This window comes from Vicugna pacos, chromosome 17 (assembly GCF_048564905.1).
Source record: "Vicugna pacos chromosome 17, VicPac4, whole genome shotgun sequence".
Lineage (NCBI taxonomy): Eukaryota > Metazoa > Chordata > Mammalia > Artiodactyla > Camelidae > Vicugna > Vicugna pacos.
The window spans coordinates 22,112,325-22,129,724 of NC_133003.1; the positions used below are offsets into that span (position 1 = coordinate 22,112,325).

The window sequence follows — 17,400 nt, forward strand, 5'->3', positions numbered from 1 at the left end:
AGTTGTTCTCCTTCTCCAGTGGAGTCTGCCCCTCCAGTGGGTGTTGTACAGTGGCCTTGATGCGTATAAACAGCCTGAGCAGTCTGCACCTCGACGCTGGTGAGCCAGCCTTGCTACTGGCTCATCTCTCTCAAGGTTGCAAGAGCAATGTGGTCAGGGATGGGGTGGAGGGAAGCAAGTCTCCACACCTTGACAGTGTGCGCGTGAGTGTGTGTGTGCGCGTGTGTGCGTGCATGTGTGCACGTGTGAGTGTGTGTGCACGTGTGTGTGTGTGTGTGTGTGGTAGGAGGGGGTGTTGGGGGAAGATAGCAGGTAGAGCAGGGAGCCCTGGAGAGGAACTGGGGCCTGGAAAATGGGACAGGCAGACTGGGCAGTGGGAGAAGCCACCCTGACTGCTACATGTCTGGGTACTCAACCTACCCCTCCTGGTTCCATCCAAAAGTCCCCAGGGCCCTAGATCTGGGCCTTGCCTACCCTTCCTGTTCTCTGGAGCCTTCTTGCTGACTCAAACCCTTTCCAGCCTCAGGGTCTTTTCATGCGCTGTTCACTCTGCCCAAAACTCTCTTCCCTCAACTGCTTCTGGCACAGTTCCCACTGACAAAGTCTCAGAAAAAAATGTCACCTCCTGGGGTGGCTTCCCACACCTTTCTATTCATCTCGATATCTAAAGCTGCCCTCCATTCCCTCAAAACAGCCTGTCTGTTTCTTTCACAGCATTTATCACAATTTGAACTTGAATACTCATTTATTCATTTACTGATTCAAGGGCCAGTGGTCACCATCGAGTCCCCTGTGCCCAGCAGCCAGGCACACAGCAGACATTCCATAAATACTGCATCAAGGATCCCCTCACTGGTTCCCTCTGTGGAGTGAGAGGCCATTGTGCCTTGCACCTTCCTATGCCCCTGAAGGCTGAGAGGCAGGGACCGGCAGAGGCCAGCCCAGAGGCAGCTTGGGTTAACTCCCACCATTACACAGGTCCGATCCCTCGGGTCCTGCCTGGGGCTGAGGTCACGTGGGCCTTGGTGGCTCTGAGAGGGGCCGGGGCCGCCCTGTGCTCCTGTGCACTGGTGGGGACGGCGACTGTTCCGATGACAGGTTTGCCTTGTCAGAGGTGCCAGGGCCCACGTTCACATAGGCCACGGGCAGCTGCACGTAGTGGTCTCCTCGCAGTGTGGCCACCATGCGCTCCACTTCCCCTGCCAGCACTCCAAAGGTGGGTCTTGCTGCAGGATCTGCAGCCCAGCAGTGCTGCATCACTGCATACCTACCAAGTGGAGGAAAACGTCAGAGGCATGGTGCACTGCACCCAGAGACTCCGGGCCATCTGCCTGCTGTTACCACCCGGCAGGCCACACAGGGGTGAGGGCAGGTGACAGGACCTGGTGCCTCACATCGCCCAATTAGGGGCAGCTCTTCTCCTTCCCAACTTGGCAAGGTTGAATTGCATCAGGGAGCTAAGAGGTTGGGCTCCTGTGCCCTGTGACCTGGGCTATGTGATCTTGAGCAAGTTCCTTAACTCTGTGCCTCTGGATCCTTCTCTGATCACAGAGGTATTGGGGCATAAGGTGAGAGGATGCCTGTGCAGTTCTTAGCTTAGGGCCCAACTCACAAGCTATCATGGTTATCATCACATATCTTCCAGGAAGGAAGCCCAGATCTGGGGATTAAAAGGCCTGAGATGTGTGGGGCAGCACATGGCACAATGGTTCCCAAGCAAGTGTCTCTGGGTTTGTCGGGTGAGTTCTAATACATCCGCCTTTATCTTGGAAATATTATCCCTGCCTTAAATGATACTAAAATTGCCCTACACACAATAATCTCATATACTTTTTAGACCCTCTGAAGGTGGGACTGTTATCATTCCAACTTTCCAGATGAGAAAAACTGAGGCCCAGAGAGAAGGGACTTGCCCTGAAATAGAGGATGCTGTGGTGTGCCACCCAGATACCCCCCTTTATTCTGCCTGTGGCTGCTGATGGCTCTTGGCTGAGGCCCTGACTAGGAATTGCCCTAGGCAGAAAAGAAATGCCTCCTACAAGTTCACACTCCTTCCTCAGGGACAGCTGTGACCAGTGACTGACTAATGTCTGGTGCAAACAGCTGGGCCCCTTGATCTCAATTTCAGAAAACTCCGAAGGGCCTTTCCAGTGTCAGAGGTTTCCAGGGCATAGGCTGTAGCTTCTGTTGCATCTGCATCACAGGCCAACTTCTTCCCCTGCCTAGTCCTGCTTCTCTCACCCCCAGTCTACCAATAAACCCTCTGCACGTAAATCTCCATCTCAGAGTCTGTTTAGGGAGACTGCAATATAGGCAAATAGACAGTGAAGTTAATTTCCTTTACTTTGTTTTTTGTTTGGTTTTGTTTTGCAGGGGGAGGGAATTAGGTTTATTTATTTATTTTAAGTGGACGTACTAGAAATTGAACCCAGGACCTCGTGCATGCTAAACACACACTCTACCACTGAGATATACCCTCCCCCTAATTTCCCTTACTTTGAATCAGACGCATTAGTGATGTAAATAATAAAGAGCAAACCCAAGGCAGGCAGGGCAGTGAGGAAGGATTACTCATACCCTTCTGGAACACAGATTGGATAGGACTCATCAACCACCTTTACCTGTGTTCTTCCTGTTCTGACCAGAGACTTCAGCACAGCTGAGCCATGTGTGCTGCTTATGAAGCTGAACCTGGGCACCAAAACCACCCATCAGGCACTGATGAAACACAGCGGCCGTCATACCTCTGGGAACAGGCAATCTAAAACTATACCCAGTGGAAAAAAAAATCTGATCTGCTGATGGGGGGGAGGGGCTAGTGTGGGAGCTAATGGAACATTTCCTTGAGGTTAAGAAAGAGGAAAAGATGGAAAACAGCCCCCCTTGGTGGGGGTGGGTGGAGAGGAGTGCTGGGAAATCAAATCACTGGCCTCAATCCAGACTGAGTTAGGAAATGCTGTTACCATGGCAACTGTGATATTCTTCCAGCACCCAGCCCGGAATAGGGGTGGAACCAATCCGCAGATGAGGAAACTGAGGCCCAGAGAGGGTCCCTTTCCAGGTCAGCCAGAGAATCAGTCAAAGAATCAGGCAAGGACTCTGTCTCCAGCCCCTTTCTTGTCTCTGGGGCCTAGCTCACTCCCCATCACCACTTCCACATACTCACAGAGAATCGGGGCAATACTCAGGCTGGGGCAGGCGGCGACCCTGGGCCAGGAAGTGAGCGAGGTCAAAAGGGTCAATGTGGGAGTATGGTGGGGCACCCCGTGTCAGCAGCTCCCATAACAGCACACCAAATGACCACTGTGGGAGGAGAGAGGTGAAGGGACTGAACTCTTACCCCAAATTTGGAGACAGGTGGGTCCCCCCAGCTCCTCTACCTCTCAGAGCCCTCTAGCTGGAATGGAGGGGCTTGACCCCCCAATCAGAGCCCATTCCTCAAAACCTCACCAGCGTCTTCCCTCTGTCCCCACCCACCACTCGAGCCTGCCCAGAGTTGGTGTTGGGCAGGGCCCAGATTGTCTGGAGTTCATAGCCTTCTCTTGCCCTGACATCTGCCCAGAGGTGGGCAAATGGGCTGGGGGTGCTGCCCAGCTAGGGAATTCCCTGGACTCAGATCATCGTCCGGAGCTAATGGGCAAGTCCAGGCTGAGTGTCCTCCCAGGACGCTGAAGCAATGTGGGCCCTGGGGCAGGTGGGGCCTTACCACATCAGACTTGGTGGTGAATCTGTAAGTCTGTAGGCTCTCGAGAGCCATCCATTTGACAGGTAGACGAGCGTGGCGGTGCTGTTGGACACTGTAGTATTCCTTGTCCAAGACGTCGCGGGCCAGACCAAAATCAGCCACTTTGACCGTGAATGACTCATCCAGCCTGGAAAGGGAATCACTCTCAGGACTGGCCCCTACCAGGCCCTGAACCCACCTGTCCCGGCCCGAACAGGGTTTCTGAGCCACAATGTCCAATCCAAGCCTGCACAGGGTAGACAGGAAAACAGACCCAGAGACAGGAGGACATGTCCAGGGCTGCACAGCAAGGGCTGGAGCGTGGGCCCCTTCCTGAGGTGCAGCTTAGCTGCAGGCCCTGATGCTCTGCCCCCTTGCTTCTCCCCAGCTGCTCTGGCAGCTCACATGCAGTTCCGAGCAGCCAGGTCCCTGTGCACAAACTTCTGCTCTGCCAGGTACTCCATGCCGCGGGCCACCTGCAGGCCGAAGCTGATGAGGTCCTTCACCGTGGGGTTCTAGGGGCACAGGTGGGTCAGTAGGTGAGGGCAGAGCAGCTCCATCCTCAGCTGCTGCCCAAGCCCCTGACCCAGGGCCCACTGAGCACTGACCCGCTGGGGTGAGCGGATGAACTGGAGCAGGTCTCCGTGGCGCATGTAGGGCAGCAGCACACGAGGCAGCCCTTCAGGCGGAAGCATGATCCCAATGAGAGCCAGCACGTTTGGGTGGTGCAGACCCCGCATGAGCAGCCCCTCGCGCAGGAAGGCCTCCACCTCCTGCACTTCTGTGATGCCTGCAGAGCGGCTTGAGTCAGGCCCAGGGCAGGGAGCCAAGGGTCAGACAGGGAAATGGAGAAGAAAGTTCTCCTGCTCAGGGTCGCTCAGTGAGGTGGTTGCACAGCAGGGACGGAGACCCTCCCAGCCTCTGTCCCACTTACGACTCAGCGACTTGATGGCACAGTGGACTCGATTCTGGGCCTCGTCTATGTATTCTCCATGGTAGACGACTCCAAAATGGCCTATGAGGGAGAGATGGTGAGAGGAGCCCCAGTGCCCAGGGCTCCACCACACCCTCTCATTGGCACCTAGACCTCAGAGCACCAACTGGCCAATCTGACATTAAAGACGAGCGGCAGCTTCCGGATGGCAGAGCCTGCAGCCTTCCTAGGCCCACTTAATCTGCACCAGAACCCAGTGAGGACAGAATTTCTGTTTCCCAGATGAGCAAATGGAGGCTCAGAGAGGTTACACAGTATGCCTCAGGTCACACAGGTTGGTGAGGCCAGAGCAGAGGCCTGCCTAACTGTTCCTTGAGCCCATGTCATCTCAGGACTCCATCTCTGTCCCAGTCCCAGCTGGCCTGGCCCCCATACCTTTGCCAATGACTCGGTCAGTGTGGGTGAGCACCCGTTCATGGGGAATCAGCACATCCTTAACCTCGGCCAGGAGCGTGGGGTTCAGGTCCCCAAGTTGAATGGACTCTTTCCTCAGCAGTGGGACATGGGATCCGACCCCACTGTCTGAGAAGGATGCTCTGCGGATCCGAGTGGTAGAACCCAGGTCACTGATGGCAGGGGATGCTGTGGAGGACAGGGAGTGAGGGACTTGTGGCACAGAGGGCATGGCCCCAGCTTCTAGTACTGCCACCATCTCACCGAGGCCATTTCTGTAGTCAGAGCCTGAGCGGAGAATAGGCAGAGGTAAGTCTCCAGTGGTCCTGTCCAGGGATGCCAAATCATCCAGATTTGGAGAAAGGACTGTGGAAAAATGGCCCCTAGTGGCCAGCCATTCCAAGCTCCTAGAGGCTGACCCCTACCCAGGAGGCATGGGCAGACCGAGGATATAGGGGCTTGGAGGTGTCACTGTTTTGGGGTAGGGGCTGAGTCAGGATGGGAGTGGAGAGCTCACCTAGCTGTTTCCTCCGGTAGTAACTGAAGACCAGTACGGCGGCCAGTACACCCACAAGCAGGAGCAGGGCCAGCAGGACACCGAGGAGCATGCTCTGGGGGACCCCTTCCAGACCTGGCCGCACTACCCTGCCCAGGATGTGACACCCACCATCCACGCAGACCTGGGGGCAGGTGGCAGCTCAGGCCCAGCCTGCAGGCCCTCAACCCATGTCTCCTGCAGAAGGCCTGCTGAGCTGCCTACCTGCAGTGGAGCACCATCCTTGCCAAGTTGCAGGGAGAGGGGCAGGGGGCAGACGACCACATCCCCTCGGAGCTCATGCCGGCAGCTCTCACCTCCCACGGTCACGTTCACATCCACACAGTCAGCCACAGCACCCAGCCCAATATACTGCAGAGACAGTCATGAGGACTGGCCAGTGCCCCCATCTCCTTTGGGCAGGCTTCAGCCCCAACCCTCCACTGTCCCAGCCCCTCATCCCCCACACTTACCTCAAACTTAATGGCATGCTCCTCAGGCTTCAGTGGGGCCAGGTCTGTGCTGGGTGGGTAGGGTGGGGGCAGGAAGCGAAAGCCAGGCAGTGTGAAGCCAGGAGCCCCATCCCCCTGGACACTCAGGTTCCCCATCACCCACCCCTGAGGGCCTCGGACCACGTATTCAGGCAGGCGGCACCAGTGCTGCTCCGGGAGCTGCCCTTCACACTGCTGGACCCATGCGAGAGTGGTTAGCCAGGTATCCTACCTACGGCCACCCCAGTCCCCCAGCTCAGCACAGGGTAGGGCTGGAACTCAGGGGACTGGTGTGGCCTTCCTCCCTCCTGGCCAGTGCCCACTTTGCAGCTGCCAGCACCCGCTCACCCTGTTCTCCACTGCCTTAAACCCATCATGGAATGACACCACGAGGTGCTGCACTGAAGTCAGGTGCTGGCCACGGATGGTCACATAGGAGCCACTGTGGAGGAGAGTGGGGTGGCGAGCTTGGGGTGCTCTCCAAGACTGGATCCTTCGTTCTTAGGAGACCAGAGTGGGCAAGGAGGTGGCACTTACGTGTAGCCACAGTTGGGGCTGATGCCCAGCATGATGGGGTCTTCCTTGTAGTGGAAGTTCCAGGAGCCAGGCACCTTGGCACCCCCTACCTGCAGGCGAATGGGAACGCTGGCAGTAGCGGCCCCTGGGGGTGTGGTACATAAAAGCTGCCCCTCGTTGACCCTGCAGAACAGGTGGATTGGGCTCAGAGGCACCCTCCACGTGATGGTCAGGCCCAACTCCTCCAGGGGCCTGCCGATCCCTCCCAGTTCCTCTGCTGGTCATCCCCTCAACCTGCCCTACTCCGTGGCTCTGTCTGAAGGTAGGGTGGTCCCAGTAAGTCCTCCAAGAAGACAAGGAGGGAACAGGTTCCCCACAACATTGGCTGGAGCCATTGGACTCTAGGTCTAGAGGCAGTGGACTCTCCTGACATCCCCAAACCACCTCTGAGCTGGAGAAAGCAACAGACCCTTCTTCCTGGACCTGTTCCTTACACTGACCATGTGACTGAGCCCTCCTCCTTCTGCCCTGACAGGGATCCAAGCCCCACGTGGTGAGGGCTCCCCTGTGTGGGACCCTGTGGATTCCCATCCCCTTTCCTGATGGAACTTACCGTTTCAGCGGGCACTCAGTCCCATTGATGAACACAGCCCGGCTGGTACCTACAGACAGGTCTTGGCCTTCAAGGGTGAGGGAGGTTCCCCCTGCCCGTGGGCCAAAGAGGGGTTGTACTGTTCTCAGCACCGGCTCCTGAGAGGGCATGGAGGTGGCTTAGCTTGCAGTAGGAGGCCCTCTACCCAAACCCTTCCCTGCCCGAATTGCCCAGCAGGCCAAGAGAATAGACAAGGCAAGGTGGCCTCACCACAAAAGAGAAGCCTTGAAGCATGGAGGTGCCATCCACCCGGAAATGCCTGCCCAGTGGCACGTTGGACACAGTGAGGCTGACGTTGGCAGGCCCAGCTACCTGCGTGACCAAGGGCTCCAGCTCACACTCAAGCTCCTCTACAAAGTACTTCCGGGGCACTTGGCTGGGACACCAGGGGAACTCAAAGTCAGCCAGGGGCCACCTTGGCTGGTTGCCTGCCCACTACAAATCACAGGTCTCCTCTGAGCTTTTCTTCCCCCAGGTAGGGCAGGATCTGGCAGAGCAGAGACTAACCTTGCCAGGCCAGGACTCAACAGACAGGTAGGGCACATGCAGGCTCAAGAAGGGACAGAGATGTCTCCCCAGACACAAAGCCACAAAGCCATTGCAACTTACCCCATACCACTATGCCCCACACAAGCAGAAGACAGGGTCTCACAGGGACGGGGCTGCTTGGTTACTCCCATCAGGGATCAAAAGGGTAGAGACCAGGTTGTACCTGAGGTTTGAGCTGTCCTTATGCAGCAGTCGGCAGGGACTTTGACCCACGGTAACCTGATGGGTGTCTTTAGGCACCAGGCCAGTAGGGTGTAGGTTGAAGTTGGAGCCACACAGGGTTAGCCTTGTGCTGCCCCTCAGGGGTCCACTCTGGGGGTGGAACTGAGGGGAGAGGAGGAGATGGCCTGAGTCCCCTGCTGGGTCAGGACTCCCAGCCTCGTCTGCTTTCCCCGAAGTTTTCTGCCATACTCCTTGCCTGTCTCACACTTCATCATTCTAGGTCTCTTACTAGTCCTCACTCAAAACTTTTCTGCCTCTAAGTCTTTGCATGTGCCATCCTCTCTGCCAAGAATGCCCTCCTTGTAGATACTGAGGTCAGCTCAGGCCTGAGGAAGATCATGGTCAAGAGCTGCTGACCCCCACCTCAGGCCCAGCTTGCCCCGCCCTTACCTGTGTCCTGCCAGGCAAGCCATACCTCAGTAAGCTCTGGTGGGCAATGGTCCTGTTGCCAGGAGCCAGGACACTCCTTCTGCCGGCCACACATGCCCCCACACCATCCACAGCCCATGAAACGCTGTGCCCGCAGGCAACGCCAACAGGTGAGGAAGTGGCGGCAGCCAGGGCCCCGGACAGGTACCTGGAAGACCTTGGACAGACAGGTGGCTCAGGGGTGGCTAAAGGTGGTGGGGGCACCAGGTCCCTTAGACCCCCTGGTCCCAGTGTAAACCAGGGAGGTGAGACCTGTGTGTCAGTGCCTCCCTGGATCAAATGGGGTGGCTGTGCTCCCACAGCACAGTCCCAGGCCCTGCCCTGCCCCACCTTACCTTGTCCCCAGAGGCAAAGAGAAGGTGGTCCCCAAGGCGACTGATATCCCGATGCACAGGCTGCCCATTGCTGCCCAGTGAGAAGTTGGACACGTACAGCAAGTAGTTGAGAGACCTGGCCAGTTCCACCTGGGACAGGTCAGCTGTGAGCAAAATGGGGATGAGGGTTTGGGGACAAGGGGCTGTGGAGATGAGGAACCTACCTGCAGGATGCGCCCATCAGCTGTGCCCATGTGGGCCAATGTGACATTGTTGAGGCGTGTCACGTGCAATGCAGTGACCTGCACTGGCCCTAACAGCCCATTGAAGAGGTCCACACGTGAGAAGCTGCTGCTGACCAGCAGAGGGAAGTGGCGGCAACTGGTGTTGGGGCTGAGAGCCTCCAGGCCAGGCTGGGGAGGGTCAGGGAAGGAGTCAGGGCTCATCTCCATGCACTGACCCCTTGGGAACTCTGCCAGTGACCACCACAGCCCAAACTCCCACCCCTCACCTGCCCTGGCTGCAGAAGGTCCCAGGCCTGCCAGTTTCCCCACCCCCTCCATGGGGCTCTCAGAAGTAGCAAGGCCAGGGAAGAAGGCCAAGGCTGGAAGTCTGGCTCAGCTCCCCCTGCACGTCCATTCTGATAATGAGTCTTACAGAGTTAACCCCATTCTGTCCTCACAGCCTTGCTGTAGAGTGGGTACTCTCACCACCCCCATATTACAGAGAAGGAAACTGGCTCACAGAGGTTTGCTCACCTGTCAAGGCCTTATAGCTACTCCTCTCCTCAGGAGAGGAGCCAGGTTGGAAGTCTGAGTTCTTGATCAGAGTCCTCTCCTGCCCCCTGCTGGTTCCTCCCTGCACTTCACAAACCCTGTTCCCTCTTAAGGCTTCGGTTTCTACACCTGCGTAAGGGCCTGAACGCTGAGGTTAATTGGCCAGCACAGGGTTAGTAACATGGTCCTTCTCCCTGAGACACCACAGGTCTTCCTGAATCTCCAGCTGCTACCTGTACCTCCTTCAGGGTACAAAAGGGATAAACCAAAGCCTGAGGGTCTGTATACCAGACTAGGCCCTGGGGCTGGGAAACAGTAATTTCTCCCCTGCTCTTAGCAGGAGGGTGTTTGGGGTTGAGTGCCCAGGGCAAGGCTGTGGAAGCCTCTGGGACACCAGGAAGTGAGAGTGCGAGTGTAGGGTATCGAGCTGGGCTCAAGGTGTAGCCAGGGATCTGTAGCCTTAGCTGCTCGGAACCCTCCCTTACCAGCCCTAAGGGTGGTCCCCAAGGCTGACAGAAGGCCCCTATTAGACTAAGTATGCTTAACCCAGTCCTGATTGAAAGTCTTGGGAGCAAGAGTAGGTCTCGAGCTGGGCCCTGAAACTCCACACACTGGATCTGTAGCCTGGGTCGGTGGGGACTAGGACTCTGTCCTCACTGGAGGTGGGTAAGAGACTTGAACCTAGCAGGAAGCCAGCCAGGTGATTTCAGTATGACTCAGCGACAGGTGGGGCTGTGGGGTGGAAAAGAGGCCCTATCCCAGTCAGAGCCACACCCGTGCCTGTTGGCCCCTGGGCTCCAGGGCCTTAGCTCTGGGTTCCCAGGCCTGTCTAGAGGCCTCTGGTTCCGGAAAACACTTAAACATCCAATGCCCCATAGTGGAAGGTGACCCCCCCAGACTCAAACCCTGTCTGAACTCATGGTGGGCAGGTCCCAGCTCTGAGCCCCTCAGGCTTCATGAGGGCAGCCACAATGAGCACACAGTGGGTGTCTTCCTGGAGGCTGCAGGCCCAGTCACAGGACACTGTGCAGGCTGGTCCACACAAGGCCTGGCTAGCCTATAGGCAGGGCTTGAGCCTGGCACTACCAAGTTGTGCTGGGTTTCTTCTGATCCCCTGACCACTAGCCAAGTCAGGGAGAGGTTCCGACTCCCTGAAGGAGAGGAGGCCAGGCAGGGCCACCCAGCTCAGACTAGGGATCCCAACCCCTAAGGCCTCCTCAACCCATATGGAGTCAGCAGAGGGTAGAAGCTGAAGACTCCCTACCCTTCATTGTGTATAAATTCTCCTCCCAGCACTGCGGCATCAGTCAGAGCAAAAGGAGTTAGTGGAGAATGTCATAGCAGGGCTAGGGCCACAGGGCAGCCAAAGACTCAGAGAGCAGTGACTGTGGGTCAGCTTGCTAAAAGGCCACTTGTCCAATGCCATTTGTTCATTCATTCCATTGCCCTGGGTTAGTCTCTTGTATGGTGGAACTGTTTCAATGGCTTCAAGGGATCAGTTTTGGTTTTGTCCTCAGGGAAGTATTTTAAGGAATTTCCTTTTTGTCTCTTCTCCAGATCCCTGACACTTATGCTGGAGAGAACCTGGGTAGGATCTGCTGGAAGGCATCCCCAGTTAAGCATGGGCTGGGAGACCTCCTTCCTGGGGTGAGAAGGGGGACTGAGGCAGGGCCCCAACTATGGTGAAAGAAAGTATGGGATTCCTGCATGGTGAACCAATTCTAATCAGCCTCTCCTAGGCCTTTACTCATCCCCAGATGTTTATAGTTGATTGCACAAGACTGGAGTGAGCCTTCTGGAATCTACCAGAGCCAAGCCTCCTTCCCACTACATCCTGAATCCTCTCCCAATCACCCAACGGAGAACAATCAGGAATGAGTGGATCAGTAAAGCCCAAGGCATGCAGGCTCCCTGACAAGCCCCCAACTTCCAAGGCCCAGGAGGCTCTCTAGAGGGGGAGGCATTCTCTGACAATCCCTGACCCACCCTCCTTGGAAAGCAGAGCAAAACAACTGTTCCTACAGGGAAAGCAAAACAGTGTTGGTGAGCAGCTATGAGTCTGGATGAATCTGTGAGCATCTGCCTGTGTGGAGGGCGCTGCTTTTCTGTGCATGTCCCTAAGGTTATATGTCGTGAGCAGATGGGAAGGGACACCCATCATTCTACCCAGCATTTGGAAGTGTGCCTGGCAGAGAGACAGTTATGCAGTCTGGTTTTCACATGGCCAGGGAAACTACCTAAAAAATCAAGAGGCCAGGGTGAGAGGGTTAAAGAGCAAAATGGCATAGCAACAGGGTCCAGCCTGGCCAGGAGATGAGCCTCCAGTGTGGCCTTTGGCTGATTCCCTCACTACCCTAAAGAATAGGGTGGAAGAGAAAACTTGCCCCCAACTGCCCTCCCCCTTCCAGATCCCCTCGGTACCGGAAGAGAGGCAGCTGGAAGGGAAGCATGCACACAATGCTCACAAGTGAGGGCCCCTTCTTTCTGCTCACCGGGTGAGGGCAGAAACTGGGCAATTGAAAGAAGTCAAGGTCTCGGCGGAGGCCAGGGTGGACTGGAGGCTCACAGCAGCGCTCTACTCCCTGATCAATGAGAGTGTTCAGCAGATCAACTGGGAAGGCACAGACGACAGAGCTGGGATCCACAACTGACTTGCTGTCCCTGCTAGCCGAGAAGACCCCAAATAGCACTTCCTGGCCCTCGGCGATGCTCAGTTCAGCAGCCAATCTGCTGCCCACAGGAGCGGCATGGGCTGCCCTCAGCACCGGGTAGGGATGCCCTCCCTCATGGGCCGCGCGACGCCGGCGTTTAGGCTCAAAACTGCAGTCAAGGACCATCTCGCGGTAGTTGCCCAGGTCGGTCTCTACAGCACTGAGCCGTGCCACACGTGTGTGTAAGGCACCAGGAGCGGCTGCCACGTTGGCTGGCTGCACCATCAGAAAGTAGACAAAGGCTCCCGCGCGGAAACTGTACACATATTCGATGCGGTAGGAAGCGAGGTGCTCGGGCAGCACTGATAGTGCTGCAAAGCCTGGTGCAAATCCTGAGACGTCAGCCTTGAGGCGCCGGATGGACACTGAGCCGGGGCTAAAGCTGGCGGCCACTGTTGAGTTCAGCGAGGATGCCACGTAGAAGTAGGAGGCATGGCCCTGCTCAACCACGGTCACAAGGGTGCCCAGAGGGCTGGCCACACAGTCGGGACAGTCCTCGGGCCGATTGTGGTGTGCAGAGAAAAGGCAGGCTGGTGGTGCCAGGTGCAGGGCTGCCCCTTGGGGCTCTAGCTCATGCAGGAAGCAGCGACCATGAAGGCTGGAGCCACAACTGATCAATGCGGGCAGCGCCGGCTCCAGCACTAGCACCTGCGCATCTGTATCCTCCCGCGGGCCGTGGGGGCCCGGGCCACAGGCCGCACACGTCCGGCAGTCTGGGTCCCCGACAGGGCCCGTGGCCAGGCTCTCAATTGGTTGGAAGTCAGGCCCAAGCACGTTCAGGCGATTGCGTATGGCCACAAACACGGCACTCTCTTCCCCGCCGCCCTCATAGGTCGCCACGGCCTGTACCGGACCGCCGGCGGAGAAACTGGGCACCAAGTACTCCACTTCAAAGTCGCGGGAAGCAGCGTAGGGGACGCGCGGGCACTGCCAGGACCCAACCATCTCGGGCACCGCCGGCAGCAACAGCAGTAGTAACAGGAAGGGCTGCAAAGGTGGCGGGTGGAGCTCCATCGAGGCCCAGAAGGAGCCCCGCGAGGTTCCTGCAGGCCCGGGCCCGGCTGGGAGCCGACTAGAATCCTGTGTTGGGACCAGTGGGGAGTGCCGGTCCTGAGAGCCCTCCGGCAGCTGACCCCGCCAGGGCTTCTGAGATGCCCACCGCTCGCCCCCGCCCTTGGGTCTGAGCACCTGACGCGGGCAGACACACTCACCGACAGGGAACAGAAAAGCTGCCTCACCTGCTGCTCCAGCTGCCGCTCCCAGCTGGCGCTTGGAGCAAAGTCTGTCGGAGCGCCCCGGGCGGGGCTTGCCGGGCCGGGGTATGGGGGCGGGGCTGTGGGCTGGGCCCGCTGTAGGCCTGGCCTATCCCCGCCCCTCTGCCCGTCCGACTCTCCTGGTCCTCGAAAGCCTGGGTCCTACACCTACTCTTGGGCGCCTTTTTTTTCCCCTCAGTGGCCTGTGGGTGGGTGTGCGTGGAGTGGTCTGGAGAGAGGTTACACAGATCTGAGCCGTCCCGACCCGCCGCCAAAGACTGGGCAGAGATGAGGAAGGACCAGGGCTGCCCCAGCGCGTTTGAGGACCACTCGGCTTCTTTATTCTCTTGGAGCCGGGATACAGCAACATCCTCAGACGCTGGTTTCCGGGCAGGGCCTGAGAGACCCACCATGTGGGGAACAGAGACCAGGAATGTGTGGAGGACCAGAGGGGAGGTGTGGAGAGATCCCAGGAGTGACACTACCCTCTGTGGGCAGGGACTATCCTTCTGTGGGCCTGCCCCGGGCTGTTAGCGACAGGATGGTGTCAGAGGATGGACCATTGCAGCCTGCCCACCCATGGCAGTAGGAGTTATAAGTTGGGGCTAGCCCTGCTGACTGGACGTTAGACTCAAAAGAGAAGCTGCTTATTAGGCCCAACCCTAGCTCACTTTGTCCACTGCTGCTTCAGTAGGTGACAGCTGTAAGTTGGGGACAACAAAACATCACAATGCTGGCCTTCCTTCCTGGCTCTGCTCCAGTGCCCCCCTGATATGGGAGAAACATGGGCTTTTGGCTCTGAGGGCAACTCTAACCTTCACTGTTAGCCATGCTGGGCCTCAGCCTCTCAGTCTCTGGAATGAGGACATAGTTCTAACTGGGTGGTTGCCCAGAGTCCTCTCTCCAGGCTGTGATATGTGTGGGGCAGGGGTAGGGGAGGCAACCTAGGTCTGCTCTTGCCATCTCTCACCAGGGCCCCCCTAACACTGGAGGGGATCCTGGGGGACATCCTCAACCTGACAGTCCCTTCAGCCAGGTGGGCCTGGAGGAAGGGAAAGCTTCACAGGGTGGTCCTGGGCTGAGGTCTGAGGGATCTGTGAACTGTGAGTCCCAGAGCTTTGGAGGGTGAGGTGGCTGGTAGGGAGAGTTGCCCTCAGCCCCACAAGATTCAGCCTGACCCTAAGTGTTTTTCTTCTACTTGCCGCCCAGCCCATATTCCTTGTTCCTCCTTCCAGGAGCACCCTTTTCCCTTTCTTCTCTTGTAGCTTAGGTGGCATCTCCTCCAGGAAGCCTACCTGGTCCAGGCAGTGCCAGGTCCATTTTGTGGATCCCAGAGACCCTGTGCTACACCTACCCCAGCACAGTTCACTCTGGACACCTGACTCCCCCTTCCCCCATTCCTAATGCTAGACTCCCCTACCTCTCTAGGCTGGAGCTCAATGAGCACCTGGTGACAGAAGGGAAACAGCACCGGGTGGCCACACCTAGTGCTGGGAGATACCGTGCCTCGGGCAACATAAAAGGCACTCCCTTCTCTAACCAGAATTGGCCCGGAAATGAATAAACATCCATCAGAAATTATGGCACCATTCCTGTTCCACAGTCAACACGTCTAAAGACAGTCATGCAGGACAAAACTGAAATGAACTATTCCCTGCCTAGTGCCATGACATAGGTTCTTGTGACAACCATCCCGCCTCAGGTTACTGGGACAGAGACTTCTGGGGCTTGGGAAGAAACTTCAAGGGTCCTCCTTGATCACCCCAGCCATTGGAGGTGGGAGGGTGCAGCAGTCAAAGTTGGTTCTCTGCTGCCACCGTGTGGTCAAGCTGCAGACTGCCCCAGGTGGGCATCTCAGGCAGCCTCAGTCCTTGACAGAGGGCGTCCCAAGAGTGCCCTTCCTCCTACCTTAGCCGCTTTGTCTGCAGGAGGGAGGCAGGCAAGCCACATGGGGGAGGTCAGCTGCCTTGCGGTGCCGGTGCCGAGTACAAGGGCTCCCCCAAGGTGAACTTCCAAGGCTCGGCCCATGTTTAGCTTAGGACCTTTTCAATTGCCCTTTCATTTGTCACCTTGAAGGAGTGTTAGCCCTCTTGCCCTCTTCGGGCTCTCACCCCCCTCTAAACACTATTCCATAGAAGTAGTCCCAGCCTCTTTCTCCAAACCAGAGAGATCATCTTTGTGGCTGCAGGGGGAATCTCTCTAACCACAATGTAACCACATCACTCTACAGCTTTAAAACATTCAATGGCTCCCCACTGCCAGATTTTTACCTGGAGTCTAAAAACCCTAGGCCTTAAAGACTCCTCCAGCTTCACTGTAAACTAGTCATGCTAGGTTTTTTACCCCATCAGGTTTCATACCAGGTTCATCTGTTTCCGCATGCTGTTTCCTCCACTAGGAACACCTTCTCTGTTTGCCTGTTATCCCTTCCTTGCTCCCCAAGCAAGTAAACCCCACACTCCTGGGTGCCCACTGTTCTAGGTATACACACTCATCTAATTGAGACTGCCCCTTCCCACCCCCACCCCCAGAATAGGAGCTGAATGCAGAAAAGCTGAGAGCCCTACAGGAATCTGGGCAGCTAACAGGGACACCTAAGGGCTGACCGCTGACCAGAACACCAGTAGCAGTCAGAGACAGCTGGCCCAGAATCACCCTGGCCCCAGAGCCAGTGGTTTGGTGTCCTGGCCAGGAGCAAGGGAAGGAATAGAAGCAGGAAGAAGACAGAAAAGTGACACAGGGCACGTGTGCAGCAGAAGCAGCACCCACCAAGCCTGTGGCTGCTCGACAGGAGCTTTAGGGGTCCGGCAGATGGCCTGCTACCATACCCATTTCCTGGGACAGCCATTCCAGTCCACACTTGGCTCATGCCACCCACAAGTATTGCCCAACAAGGGTTGGTTTTAGTGGCAGAGTATCTTGGCCCAGCACTCAGAGACTGCATGAGGGTGATTCACTCTAGTCTGAGGACCATATTCAATGGACACTCTTCTCCCATAAATACTCCCTAGGCCTTTTGCTCCCCTGGCCAGTGGGATGGTTAAGTTGTGGCAGAATTGTGAGAGCCCCCCAGCAGTAAGGTAGAGGCTTTCTGCACTGTGCCTTGGGCTCTGTTCAAAGAACATCTCATGGTAGGGTTAATGGGGCTGGGCCTTCACTGCCGAGCCTCCTGGGATGTCCATGGTGACCCACGTAGGCTGGGCCATGCCAGGGAACAGAGTGACTGAAGAGATCCCAGTCTACCTAGTGACAACACCCCTTCTTAAAGCAGGGTTCACTCCTACCTTAGAGGTCAGCTGGGTCTTCCTTCAGGCCCTCCAGCTCACTCCTGGGGGCCACTCTGAGGAAGGTGCTGGCTGGAGGTAGGGGAACTGAGGTGGACAGCCCTTCATGAGGAAGCCTAAGCTGGGACAATTTCCCCAGAGGCTGGACTCAGAATTTGTCTGTGCTGAACACTAGGCCGCCTCACCAAGGGCTCCTACCTATGCCCGGGCTCAGACTCTCCCCACCTGAGTGTCCCCATCTTACTCAGCTCAGCCTCTGCTGAACTGCAGCAGCCCAAGAGCAGAGCCACAGCTAGGGTTCTCAAATAGTTGGGTGGTCCTTCAGGGCATGCAGCTGGGGGGTCCCACCTAGGAGTAAGGAGGAGGCACTAGGGGTTCAGACCGAGTATGGAGATGGGGCTTCACACGGGTGGGGGGCAGCACTGCCAGTGGGGTACTGGCAAACACTTTGCATGTGGGAGACTTCAGCTAAATGAAAACAGCCCCAGCCCAGGGGTCATCTCTGAGCACATGCAGCCTGAGCACATGCTGTGCAAGGGAGGGAGAAGAGAGGCTCA

At 57.0% G+C, this 17,400-nt stretch overlaps 1 protein-coding gene across 6 annotated transcripts; it reads right to left on the minus strand.

Annotated features, from left to right (window-relative positions):
* Positions 1-732: 732 nt before the first annotated feature.
* On the minus strand, positions 733-13,566 carry MST1R (macrophage stimulating 1 receptor). Of its 6 annotated transcripts, none has more exons than XM_006196319.4 (20): positions 12,088-13,566; positions 9,044-9,232; positions 8,841-8,969; positions 8,492-8,662; positions 8,018-8,178; positions 7,516-7,681; positions 7,267-7,403; positions 6,675-6,836; positions 6,486-6,579; positions 6,120-6,329; positions 5,872-6,018; positions 5,629-5,791; positions 5,376-5,477; positions 5,094-5,300; positions 4,659-4,739; positions 4,333-4,514; positions 4,130-4,239; positions 3,707-3,872; positions 3,167-3,303; positions 733-1,267 (listed from the first exon to the last, which is right to left on the minus strand). In XM_006196319.4, the coding sequence occupies exons 1-20, from the start codon at positions 13,318-13,320 to the stop codon at positions 1,012-1,014; spliced, it is 4,203 nt and encodes a 1,400-aa protein (XP_006196381.2). In that variant the 5' UTR covers positions 13,321-13,566; the 3' UTR covers positions 733-1,011. The 6 variants fall into 6 exon arrangements, with proteins under 6 accessions (XP_006196381.2, XP_072797397.1, XP_072797398.1 ...); XM_072941296.1 differs by having other exon boundaries at positions 5,376-5,399; positions 6,120-6,332; XM_072941297.1 differs by having other exon boundaries at positions 4,333-4,403; positions 6,120-6,332.
* Positions 13,567-17,400: the final 3,834 nt, after the last annotated feature.

What these genes read in the sequence shown, in the direction of transcription:
- MST1R (XM_031686543.2), bottom strand. Translation starts at nt 13,320, where the DNA reads ATGGAGCTCCACCCGCCACCTTTGCAGCCCTTCCTGTTACTACTGCTG. An exon ending in TTAAGGCAGTGGAGAACAGG is followed by an intron (nt 6,333 to 6,485) that starts GTGAGCGGGTGC and finishes GCATGGGTCCAG; the next exon opens with CAGTGTGAAGGGCAGCTCCC. An exon ending in GAGTATTGCCCCGATTCTCT is followed by an intron (nt 1,268 to 3,166) that starts GTGAGTATGTGG and finishes TCCACTTGGTAG; the next exon opens with GTATGCAGTGATGCAGCACT.